We start from the raw sequence: 13,059 nt of genomic DNA, 5'->3' as shown, positions 1-13,059 counted from the left end.
GCTCATTGTCCAATGTCAGGGGAGGCTGTCCAGATACAGTGTGGCTTGAGCCAGACCTTGGATAGGTACATGCTTGGAGCGGCAGAGAGGAGTGGAATGGGTTGTGCAGGGGTGGTACCTAGGAAGCTGGGGGAGCTGGCATTCCTGGAAGGGGACTGTATTAGGGTTCTCCAGAGAAACAGAACCAACAGGATATGTAGAGGGATAAGAAGAGACTCCCTAGGGGAATTGCCTCATGTGATTATGGAGGCTGAAGAGTATGTTGTCTCTAAGCTGGAGAACAGGACAGTCAGTGGTGTAACTCAGTCTGAGCCTGAGGCCTGAGAACCAGGAGCTCTAAGCCTGAGGGCAGGAGAAGATGGGTGTCCCGGCTCAAGAACAGAGAGAATTTGCCCTTCTTCCACCTTTTTGTTCTATGTGAGAGGGCCCTAAACAGATTGGATGGTGTCCAACCATGTTGGTGAGGGCAGATCTTCTATATTCAGACTACTGATTCAAATGCTAATCCTGGACTGGCGCAGTGGCTCATGTCTGTAATCCTAGCACTTTGGGAGGCTGAGGCTGGTAGATCGCCTGAGGTCAGGAGTTTGAGATCAGCCTGGCCAACATGGTGAAACTCTGTCTGTACTAAAAATACAAAAATTTGCTGGGCGTGGTGGCATGCACCTGTAATCCCAGCTACTCGGGGAGGCTGAGGCAGGAGAATCGCTTGAACCTAGGAGGCGGAGTTTGAACGAAATTCCATCCCCCCCCCCCCGCAAGAAAATGCTAATCTCTTCTAGAAGCACCCTCACAGACACACCCAGAAGTATTGTTTTACCAACTATGTGGGCATCCCTTAGCCACACATTAAAATTAACCACCACATGTTCATTGGTGGCCAAGAGACAGCCAGTGGTTGGAGGCTGTGGGCTAGTGAGAAATCAAGTTGGAGAGGCAGAGTGTCCAAACCAGCTCTGTGCCTCCCACAGAAGCCGCCCTCCTCTTCCAGCCTCTAGAAGCCTTTTAGTCCTTTGTCTCCCAACCCACAGGGTCTGGGTGTGGGCCCTGACTTCCGAGTCTAGTCTTGCTCCTGCCACCTGTTCTCCCAATGCCTCCTGTCTCTCCCCCAGCTTTCCAGTCACCATCATTGGACACAGCCCCCATTTTCCAGCTTCTGTCCCACTCTACTCACTCCCAGAATATCCCCTATTCCCAGAGCTCCAAGTTCCCCCCATTCAGGAGACAAAGTCAGAGGTTCTTCTTAGAAGAGGCTAGAAGGTGAGTTCCCATCTGACCCTAGTTCCTGGGGCCTCTCCCAGCCTGGTCTTCAACCTGTTGACAGAGTAGGGGTCTAGGCTGTCAGAGCCTGTCCTCAGTACTTTCCAGGGGCCTAACACATGTTGATTTCTGGAGCCCTGTCCCTTCTCTTGGCCAGTGGAACCCTCCAGTGGTCTCTGACTCTGTAGTTGAGGGAGTAATGACCTTAGTTAGGAACCTGGCTCCTCTAAGCCCCATTTTCCATTTGTCATGTCTCCTCAAACAATTCATGATGTGGAACCTCTCTGAATCATGGCAGATGCACTATCTGTCACCCCCACTTTCTACACGGTGAGAAGAACCTTGAGTGTTGCTCTCCTAAACTAGACACACAACAGGGACTAAGGCTGTTGCTTAGGTTGACAGCAGGGCAGGTATGGGCAAAGGGACATGGATGAGGGGCATGGTTGAAGGATGCCATTGGAGTGAGGATACTTGTTGCTACCAGGCAGGAAATGACACTTGGACAGAAAGTGGGAGCCGCTCTTATCCATAGTTGTCTTCATGGAGCTAGAAGGCAAGTGCCCAAACCATCTCAGAGGAAAGCACCAAGGGTCAAGCTTGAGAAATGCATCCTGATGTGTCATTCAAGTGAAGGCCCTGCAGTGAGGGTCTAGGTTGAAGTTGCAGAGCCATGGATAGCTAAGGAAGATGAGAGGGAAGACCAGAGCAGTAGGTAGAGGAGACAAAGGCCAGCACTCAAGGCTGGTGCTCATTTACATGAGTGGATCCAGTTCAGCTTAGAAGGCTCAGGCTGGGATAGACAAGAAAAGATTAGGTGATGGTATTAGCTTGGTTAGAATAAATCCATCCATATATTCATTTATTTGCTCATGCCTTCAACCATTCATGGATTCCACAGACCTTTTCTAGTGCCTTCTGTGAGCTAGTAACATAGGTCATTAGACACAGTTTTGCCCTAATTTATTTCAGTTTAGAAGGGGGAGGAGATAGGCATAAAAAATAAGTGTGGGCTGGACGCAGTGACTCATGTGTGTAATCCCAGCACTTTGGGAGGCCGAGGTGGGCGGATCATGAGGTCAGGAGCTCGAGACCATCCTTTCCAACATGACAAAACCCCATCTCTACTAAAAATACAAAAATTAGCTGGGCGTCATGGTGGGCGCCTGTAATCCCAGCTACTTGGGAGGCTGAGGCAGGAGAATTGCTTGAACCTGGGAGGCAGAGATTGCAGTGATCTGAGATCCCGCCATTGCACTCCAGCTCTGGGTGACAGAGCAAGACTCCGTCTCAGGGAAAAAAAAAAAAAAAATACGTAATCGTTTTGAAGTTGCTAGGATGGAAGTTTAGAAAGCAGAGGCAGAAAGGAAGGAGTGATAAACTCTACCTGGAAGTGGGAATGAGGATCAGGAGAGACTTGAAGGAAGAAGTAACACTCAAGCTGATTCATTATATGGAGTGAAGTCTGGGGACACAGAGGAGAGAGAAGGGCCTTCCAGAGGGGAGTGGGCTGGAATGATAGTGAGAGGTCCAGGGACCGGCAGCTTGATATGGCAAAAAGCAGGCGAAGTGGGAATAGGAGAGTGGACAGAGAGATGGTTGTGTCCAGCCTGGTTTATGGCACTCAAGAGTACTGCCAGGTGATGGCCACAGGATTACGTGGCAGAACGGGAGAGGAGGCTGGATGAGGATGACAGAACATGGGCTGGGCAGTGGGAAGACTGGGAGCAGTGGCCAAAGTCTTTGCTACCAAGAGGGAGCTGGTGCTCCACAGTGGTCTGGAGGGGCACTTTGACTTGCCCAGCAGTGTCAGGAGTTATGAAGACTTTGTTACAGGGAGATCTGGCCCAGGTAGTTCACTAGTCCACTCTAACTGTCCACAAGTTACCCTACTCTGTCCCAGCCTCCATGTAACCATGCACTTCCCCAGACTTCACCCCTGTTAAGACCCCAGGCTTTTCCTAATACTGAGTCCTTCACTCACTCTCTCTGTAACACTGACTATACCTTCCGCATCACCCACGATCTCATACACCCCAGCACGCCAGGTTCCTTCTTGTGATGTGGCAACAGACACACACTGCATTCATATGTGCCCATCACACATGAACCACACAGGTGTGTGACATGCTCACTCACATTCACGTCCTCGCATATGCTCATGTGTACTCACACTTGCACACACAAAGACATTTGTAGACGCTCACTCCCACACTCATATACCACTCACTGTCACACACACTGGTTTGCACATGCCCACACCACACACATCACACACTCATGCTCACTCACACACACATGGCAAACAAACTCACTTACATACTCAAATTTACACACACACACCACACACAACCTGCCCACTCTCACACACACACACTTGCACACCCTCACACACGCTCACTCACACACTTGCACACCCTCACACACACACTTGCACACCCTCACACACGCTCACTCACACACACTCCTTTCAGTTCCCGTGGTGAGAAGAAACTGAACCGGAAGTTGGTAAGCCGAGGTATACCCACCATGGTACTGTGTTCTTCAGCCTTCTTAGCTGTACAGCGAGGAGGAGGGGCATCAGATGATATTTACCTTGCTTTCTACTTTTCAGTCTGTGGTTTTACAATCTCCCTGACTCTCACCCCATCCAGGCATCTGAAAGGTTGCGTGGAAGCAAGGTTGAGTGAGAGTGGGGACGGGGAGAAAGGGCGGAAGGAGGGTTTGGTTTCTGGGGCCTGAGCAACTCTGGCCTTGAATATGCCAGCGATCCCAACAGATTCCCAGGTGGAATAAAGAGGCCCCAGTGGCTGCTAGAATGGGCTGACCAGGGGTCTTCCTATTTTGACTAACATGTCTGGGAAATACGGGGTCCATGTTATATAAGGAATTCCACTGTCCCTCTGCCTACTGGGAAGATATTCTCCATATTTCTTGGAGTTCCTCACTGGTGTAGAAAATGAAATGGGTTTGAGAACATGTAATTTCCATATTTTTATTGGTGAATCTGAGCTGGTTACAGCAAGTCTTAGATGTCTCCACCAAGCTGTACACCTTACGCCTTCCCCTTCCTCTGTGTCTGTTTCTTCTTTCTTGCATACAAAAACTGAGCTGGACCCCAGCTGGGCCCCCTGCCACATTCAGACATTAATATCCATCTAAATTCATAGACAAGAGCCCAGAGCTGCCAGCCTGCAAGGGGGTGTTCCCAGGACAGGCCACATGGAAGGGGGTGCAGATCAGAACGCAGTCCTTCCATCTGTCTCTGGAAGCCATCCCTCAACATCAGGCTGACCCTCCCCTCACTCTGGATTGACTTTATAGAATTCTCTAGAAATGGTTCTGTTAGCCCCAGGTGGAAGCTGTCACCTGAATGAAATCTTACGATCATATCTTCTGATTTTTTTCTAGAAGGTACTAAGAAGACAGAAACAAGCAAAGCCACCACCACAGAGCCCGAAACAACCCAGCCGGAAGGGGTGGTGGTCAACGGGAGGGAGGAGGAGCAGACGGCAGAGGAAATCCTCAGCAAAGGCCTGAGCCAGATGACCACCAGTGCTGACACGGATGTTGATACCTCTAAGGACAAAACCGAGTCGGTCACCAGCGGCCCCATGTCCCCAGAGGGCTCACCTTCCAAGTCTCCCTCAAAGAAGAAAAAGAAATTCCGAACCCCCTCCTTCCTGAAAAAGAGCAAAAAGAAGGAGAAAGTGGAGTCCTGATTCACGACACTCATGGGCTCCCTCCTGCCTCCTCTCTCTCCTCCCCTTCCCTTCTCCCATCTCTGTCCCTGCAAGCACAGGGCCAAGGAGGGATAAAGTAGAACCCTGGACCACACTCGGAAGGGGAACTTAGAGATCGCCCGACCAACCCTTCGTTTTACAGTTGCCCCAGAGAAATCAGGTGACTTGCCAAAGGTCACACAGCTAGTTAGCGGCAGAGCCTGCACTCGAATTCAGGTCTCCTGACTTCCAGTCCAGTGCTCCTTCTGCTACACAACACTGCCTAGTTGTGGGCCACCTTTGTTTAGATGCTGCCCACCAATCTGAGCCTAGGGCAAGAAGGCCAGAAATGGGCTGTGATCTCTCACAGGCTCAGACTAAATCAGACAGGTCGAGGCTTCCCCTGAGTAAGGTCCATTTCTTCGCAGGAATCCAATCTCCTGCAGATGGAGCTATCTCTACATTTAAAAATCTCTTCTCTTTTCCACTTTGGGTCCCTGCCCTGCTGCTCAAAGCAACCAGCCAAATTGACCCCTCCAACAGAAAGTAATCTTTGTTCCCAAGGGCTGATGGCTTAGCTTGTACTTCCCCAAACATTAACCCTGAGCTTTCTTCATGGAACCTCTTGAATGATGGATGGAAGAGCTGTAAGAGGTGGCAGGCATAAGGGCAAGCCATGTAAGCTGAGGACTGGGGATGGTTTCATCAACATAAGAGGCCAGGAACCTGACCCCTTTGTATTGTGCGTCTCAGGCACTTCAAAACTAAACCAAATTTAGCATAGGGAAAAGTTGTTTAATGCTCAGGGTAGAAATTTGGGGAAATTGAAATCCTCTGTTGGCTTTGGGTTGTATAAGGAGGATCAAAACAACAGAGGGAATGCTATGACTTTCTAGCTTTGCATGACACCTGGAGCAATGCACTGTACCTGCCTCACTCCTGTCCAGCAGTAAGGTGTCCCCTGACCTTCCCTCACCGCCAGAAACACTTGCTTACAGACCGAAACTGGCACCTTACTCTTGGCACCTTGATTTGCACCCTCTGAGGTTCCAATTCTGAGTCACTCTAGGTCCGGCAGAGGAGAATCAGAAATGAGCCCTTCAGGATTAATCTTCTTGCACCAGCTCTCAGAGAAATGCTGGGTGTCCCTGTCCCTGTCCCTATCTGTCCATCGTGGGGCCTGGTAATGGCCACAGTTATCGTTTTAAATGCCACCACTGTCTTCTCATGTTCTTCCGTGGGGCATTGATTAATGAGCATTGTTGGCTCCTAAAAATTAGACAATCCATTCTCTTAAAAGCACAGTGTCTTGAAAGAATATTTTTCCTTTTCATCTGACTATTGTGAAGCTATTTTTGAGAGTTAATCATAGTTTCCCACTTTTGAGCACTTACTATCTATAGACACTGTGCAGGCTTCACATACATTACATCCTTTAACCCTCACAGTAATCCTTTGAGGTGGGTAAGATCATTCCCATTTTGTGGGTGAGGAAATTGACCCCCTAAAAAGATAATTGACTTGTCCCAGCTGACTTGGCTAGAAAGATCTGGATTCTGGATTTGAATCCAGGTCAATCTGAGTCCAGAGCCTTTGCTCTTAACAGCTATGGTGACCAGACAACTTTAATCCTCAGGGGTGGTGGTTTTCATCCAGGACTTGTCTCTATGACTGGTCTCCATTGCATAATGTTAGCACTTGAAGCAAAGGTAGGGAACTCCCTGTGCTCATCGTCATCAGTGCACGTGAAGTTCCCGGTCAATGTGGACTGTGGTGATGCTACTGTGTGCCTCTGACAAAGGGTAGGCAAGAGCCTTCTGGCTGGGGCAGGAAATACCATCCATAGTTGGCTATTTCTTGAGAAGGAAGGAAACTGACCTAGTACCAAGGTAAACCCGACACTGTGTCTCTCTAGTGCAGATTCCTAACTGCTACCCCAGGCTCCATCTGTGTTCTACTTCCTGATTGGGTCAAATTTTAGGAGGGACAACCCACTGATGCCTCAGAAAAATCTGTCATGTGGGAAATGCCTTTAAAAGCCAATCCCTTGATGCCTTCTTTTAAAAAGTATATTTCACATTCATTTATCCTCTCGTGGCATTTGTTAAGGATCCACCGAGCACCAGGCATTATGCTGACATTGAAAGAGAGCCATCATTATGACTAGAATAATAAGTGGCAAGCAATGTTGTGAGAATGGTGAACACAACCTCTGATGCAGCCTTTCCTGTGCAAGTTGTACTTCAGGGGTGATGTTGATTGCTTCTGCATTCAACACACTGTCTTTATTCCCTTGACAATGAGGCCTCACTTAGGTGAAAATGTTGGATGGAGTCTTGCTGCAGCATTAGTTTTGGAATTTATGCCACGGCCCACTTTCTATTGATAGATGAAACCTATCAGTTGGTTTATTCTTCATGCATTCCAAAAACATGCATTGAGCTTGGGTCAAGGGCCAGGCATGAGGATAGGCATAGTTCCTGCCCTCAAGAAGTTCATGAGCATAGGAGGTGTATAGACAAATTGCAAAACAGGCAAGGGTACCAAGGTGGCATAAGGAAGCAACTATTAACTATCTTGGGTACCAGAGAAACCCTGAGAGAAGCAATGGCTGTTAGGGTTTTAAAACAAAGACAGATTTTCCAGTAGAATGAAAGGGTTGGCAGGGCATGCCATGATGAGGGAAGAATGTGTGCAAAGGTGTGGATGCATGAAATGCCATGATGGGTTCCACTGAGCAATGTGGCATTGCCAGAGCATGACGTGGAAGCTTGGGGGTTGAGGGGTCCCTTCACAGGTAGGCAGGGCTGAATCCTAAGGAAACTGGTAGGAAGTGTGGAGGAGTTAGACTTGTCATGGAAGGGGTTTGGAGCCCCTGAAGCCTTTGAATCAGGATAGAGTCAGCATCAGAATTGCATTTTAGGAAAATCCCTTTGGTGGCTGAATGGAGACTGGATGGGCTTGGGATGGTGGCATAGGAGCTATGAGGCCTTTTTGAAATGTCAGTACTGAAACATAGTTGATGGCCTGCTTTACACAGTGTTTCCTCTACAGCAAATAGTAAGTTTCCAACACAAAATTTATTTCCATAAAAATCTTTGGATAAAGCACCTTAAGAGAGATTTTCAATAAGGAGAGGGGAGCATTCAAAGAGCTAATGTTTCCAGTTTTATTTTGTCTTGGTGCAGAATTGCTGGGAGAAGTGTCCAGCCATCCTGCCATTTCTTCCCTTGCGTAGAATGTGGCACACTTAGCTCCAGGCTTGAGAACATGCACCAAATGCTACAGAAACAGACATGTGGTCCAAACAAATCTACAGGCTATTAGAAAGGAAAGGCCATTTTCTTCAGCTCTGGATAAAAGTTGGCTGAAAACTTTGACCAGTATCTGACTGGAGAAAATATGTATTCAAGAACTCAGATTTGGCGGGCAGTAGGTTCATGTCTGGTTGAGCTACTGTGCCTGGATATGCCAGAGAAAAGGGTAACATTTGAACCAATGTGCTGCTCTGTGGCTGGTTGAGCTGGGAAGTGGAGAGGTTTCTGAGCTTATTTCCATCGGAAGGCAGGCAGGAGGAGAGAGGACAAGAAGGATTAGTGGTTTCACAGAGACAGGCTTGGCTCCAACGACTCCCTGCACAGTGTTGGCTGCACCCAACAGTGGCGTGGGAGAACCATCCATACCATGTGACCTTCCCCCCAAACGGCAGAAAGAGACACCTTCTAGCCCAGATCTGAACTCCCTAAGAGTCTCCTGGCCTGCATGTGATCCAAGTAACTGTCCTACTTTGGCCAGTTGACCCCCCTCTACTCTCCTATAACTAAAACAGGGTTCTTCCTCTGTGAACAGATAAGCTCTTTTTAAAGGACTTGGGGGAAATTGGATGAAGAACAGTAAGTTCTTATAGTAAGAACCCCACTGTAAAGCACTGTGCTCTGCCACTGGTGCATGTAGACTGAACTTGAATCCCATTCCCTGTGGATGACACTGTCACTTGCTTATGGTGACATGGCAAGACAGTCATTCAGATGTTTGGCATTGTTGTAGCAGGGCTACTGTCCGTGTGGGGGAAAATGCTATAAATCCACTTCTTTGATTGCCATGGATTTGAAAGAACCATTTCCCTAACAGCATGATTCGCCTCTGAAAGTCTAAAAATAATTTTCAATTTTTCCGTGAAGGTATGTGGAGGATAGACACACAGCCTTACCCATAGGTCTGCATGACATGTTTTTTCTTTTTTTTTTTTTTGGAGACGGAGCTTTGCTCTTTGTTGCCCAGGCTGAAGTGCAGTGGTGCAGTCTCAGCTCACTGCAACCTCTGCCTCCCGGTTTTTCAAGCAATTCTCCTGTCTCAGCCTCCTGAGTAGCTGGGATTACAGGCGCCTGCCACCACACCCAGCTGATTTTTGTATTTTTAGTAGAGACGGAGTTTCACCATGTTGGCCAGGCTGGTCTTGAACTCCTGACCTCAGGTGATCTGTCTGCCTCGGCCTCCCAAAGTGCTGGGATTGCAGGTGTGAGCCACCGTGCTGGCTAACATGTTTTTTCTTATGTGTGAATTTTATGTTCTAGTTTTGGGACAAGGGTAATCAGTTCTTGACTACTGAACAAATGAGAGAACATTTGCCCCTTACTCATTTTACACATGCAGGTCAGCAGAAACTCTAGAGTTGGTTGGCACAGTTGCAGTTGACTCTGAGCGTAGAGGAAACAGGTCTTTTTACATTCTCTCTCATCACTTGAGCTCAGTTGAACTCCCTAAGACCTTAGCACTCAAAGAGTCTGAGAAGAAATGAGGGAGAGGCTCAATGTAAGTTCTCCACTCCCACAGAAAGGACAGGGCACCCTACAATTTAAAAGCCAATGGGGCAGCCTATCATCTGTTTCACATCTGTTCTGAAAGGGATAGTTTAATGCAAGAAGTAAGAGGCCTGTAAGTGACTCTAAACTCATGAAATGTGCACATTGGTTATCTGTGCACATTTCCACTTGCAGCATAATATAAGAAAGCATACACGGAGTGTGATTACTTCCAGAAGCCGTGTCTCACTAACCTATTCAGATGTGGCACACTTTCTGTCATCAATGAGAGACCACACAGAGCTCGGTCACCAAGGCATGCCCAACATTCCTTTACCTCTCACAGTGAGCAGCCACGCTCACCGGGAAGCAGTGTGGGGACTTCAGTGGGGTGTCCTTTAGTGGAGAACACCTTTCATCATTTTTATAGAGACAGTTCCCTTAAGAATGTAGGCTTTTCATCGTAGGAACAATTAGGAAGAATCTCCAGTTGGGAGTGTTCTTATATACACAGAAATAATGGGCTGCATTGGTTCATTCTTAGGTGATAATTAGGTTTGGCTATATTGATGTTTGGTGCCGCTTACCTTCTAGATTTTCCCAAAAGCTGCGTCATTGCTACAGGAAATTGTGGCCTGAAGATGAGGGAGAAATGATCACTACTGATGCAGGGGAGGGGTTCACGCAGAGCTGGAGTCCGAGGCTCAGTGTGAGAAAGCACTGGCGGTTTTCTAATACAGTCGGGTCCTGGGCTCCTCTCCTCACCCACTGTGTCCCGAACTGAGGCCAGCTGTGATCGGCAAATTACTTATCTCTAGGTAGTTTAAAGAAAATGTAAGAGTTTGGGGGGTGGTGGGAGAATAACTGTAGAAAGACCCTAAACTCTTTCTCTCCCCCAGCAAATTATCTTATATAATGTTTAAAAACCCAAAGGCCAGATCTCCCCTTTTAAAGTGAATCGGAAGGAGGACGGCAATTGGACCGGGGCAGAGGGGCCACACTTAAAACACATTATAAAATGGGAATATATTTCAGGGAACCCCACCCCCACACTTCCACTCCACCTCACACCTGTTGGTCCTGCTTTGTGGGTGATTGATTGATACCCGAGGACTGCTCCACCTTTAAATTCCTACAATTTATGCTGCAACCAACATCCCAGTGTTTGCCCTCTCTGGGAAGAGGCCAAGTGGGGGAGAACATAGTTCCAGAGCCTGAGATTGCCTGGCTGGGGTGTAGGCTAACAGGAACCCAGTCTAGATAGAGTGCAGTGTTCTCTAAAGCTGTGGATGGTTTCAGTGAAATGTCTGTGTCTGACAATCGTCACGCAAGAGTACTACTTACTGTCTTCCCTTGTACATACATTGTCTGTGTTTAGCTTTTCCTAGTATTGTGAGGTTTCAAATAGGGGTTCCATGTAAATACTCTTTCTGCTACTGAAATGCCGTCCCCCTGGAGTATGCATCACCCCCACAAATGGTTTTGCCTTTCTCTATGCTAACACTTTTTGAGCCACTGACGTGCAGATTGATGGCTAGTTTCTTGGGCTTTTATTTTGCAATTTTATATATATACACATGTAATATATATATATTTAAGGGTTGGTTTTGTATAGTTTTCTGTTTGAATCTCTGAGCACCAAAGCTGCCCTTTGATTTTTCACGAGAACTTTCCAAAGCCACTTCCTGAGCCCTCCTGCTGCTTTGGTGTCTGACGGTGATGCTGGGGTGGCATCTCTGCCTGTGAATTTCTGTATGTGTGTGCTGTTACCTCACCTGCAGATATGACCCGAGTAAATCTAACGTGCTTGGCTTCCCAGTGTGTGTGCCCCATCTCTGTCGGCTCCTCAGCTCTCCTGGCTTCCAGGGGAGAAGTCAGAAAGGGGGCCCTGTGGAAACATGGACCGTGCAAGAAAATTGTACCCTTGAGGCCATTTCTCACACGTGGAAAGCTGAACATTTGTCTACTTGTGTTCTGATTTGGGAAGGGTGGTTATAAAATACTAGACTCCCCTGAAAAGGAAAAGGCCGTGTGAATTTGAAACAGCTCTGTGGAGGAAGCTAAGTTTAGGTGGGTTAGGATAGGGGAGGAGCATTGTACAAACACACACGTGGATGGCCCTGCAGGGCAGCAGCCGTGGCAGATCTATAGGCTGGAATGGAAAAGGGTGTTGAGCCAGAGTGAGAGTCTTGGAGAGGGCTAAGAAGTCACCCCGAGGGGTGAAAGGGGAATACAGAGACTAGGTGGGGAGAAAGGAAGAGAGAAAAGAGGAAAGAGAGCATTTGGCTCCTCTTTATTCAAAAACTACTTTGGGAGCTCAGTATTCCTTGAGCATCCACACATACGTGGCAGGTGCTGTTTAAGTATCTCATGCATCGCACCCCACTGAACCCCCATAAAACCCAGAGGGTGATTCTTTTATTACTACTTACTTTACAGATGAAGTAAGGAGACTTTTCTTGGCCACAGGTTAATATGTGGTGAAGCCCAAGTTCAGCTAAAGTCTTGCAGGTAGCCAGGCCCTGGCTCTTTCCACTGCTGCTCACTGCCAAGTGCCCTGAGCCCAAGAGCAGTCTCCGCCAGCACTCTGAGGCCCACTGTTCTGGGCAGGTCTGCTTTCCAGACTGCCTGGATCCAAGGGTAGAGCCCCTCTTCCTCCTCTTGCATCCAGGTATCCTGACGTTTCCAAGGCTCCTGTAAACTTGGAAACAAGGAACCCAGCCCCTCGGGTGCCCCCAAGCCATCAGTTTCTCCCTTGCTGCAGTCACCCAGGAATCCACTGTAAGAAACATGACTTCTCTGTGCTGTCACAGCTGTGTGCATTGCTCAGGTCAAGGACAATAGTCAATCTGCTGACACCACTTTATAAAGCTTGATACAGTTTAAGATTGTCACGCCAAGACCAGCGTGACCAACATGGAGAAACCCCATCTCTATTTAAAATACAAAATTAGCCGGGTGTGGTGGTAGGTGCCTGTAATCCCAGCTACTTGGGAGGCTGAGGCAGGAGAATTGCTTGAACCCAGGAGGCGGAGGTTGCGGTGAGCCGAGATCGCGCTGTTCACACAAACCCACAAGTTGAACTCAAGTTTGCACTATGATTAAAGGCAAACAAACATAGGAGCAGAGTGCCCTCTATCTGCCAGAAACATTAAGAAGTTTCTCCAGCTCATATACAGCAGTCCCCCCATATCTGCTGGGGATACTTTCCAAGACCCCCCGTGGGTGCCTGAAACCTTAAATAGCACTGACCCCTATACACACTATGATTTTTC

At 48.0% G+C, this 13,059-nt stretch overlaps 1 protein-coding gene across 2 annotated transcripts in view; it reads left to right on the top strand.

Annotated features, from left to right (window-relative positions):
- Nucleotides 1–11,596, top strand: part of ADD2 (adducin 2) — a 112,016-nt gene extending 100,420 nt beyond the window's left edge. Inside the window, exon 16 of one of the 2 annotated variants that reach the window (XM_010361907.2) lies at nucleotides 4,672–11,596. In XM_010361907.2, the coding sequence (XP_010360209.1) occupies nucleotides 4,672–4,982 (311 nt within the window). In that variant the 3' untranslated portion in view covers nucleotides 4,983–11,596. The remainder of the gene's footprint in view (nucleotides 1–4,671) is intronic. The other variant, XM_030921589.1, reaches the window with a different exon arrangement.
- The last annotated feature ends 1,463 nt before the right edge of the window (nucleotides 11,597–13,059 follow it).

The sequence above is a fragment of the Rhinopithecus roxellana genome, chromosome 17 (assembly GCF_007565055.1).
Source record: "Rhinopithecus roxellana isolate Shanxi Qingling chromosome 17, ASM756505v1, whole genome shotgun sequence".
In the NCBI taxonomy this organism is placed as follows: Eukaryota; Metazoa; Chordata; class Mammalia; order Primates; family Cercopithecidae; genus Rhinopithecus; species Rhinopithecus roxellana.
This window is presented reverse-complemented; position numbering and strand designations above follow the sequence as displayed.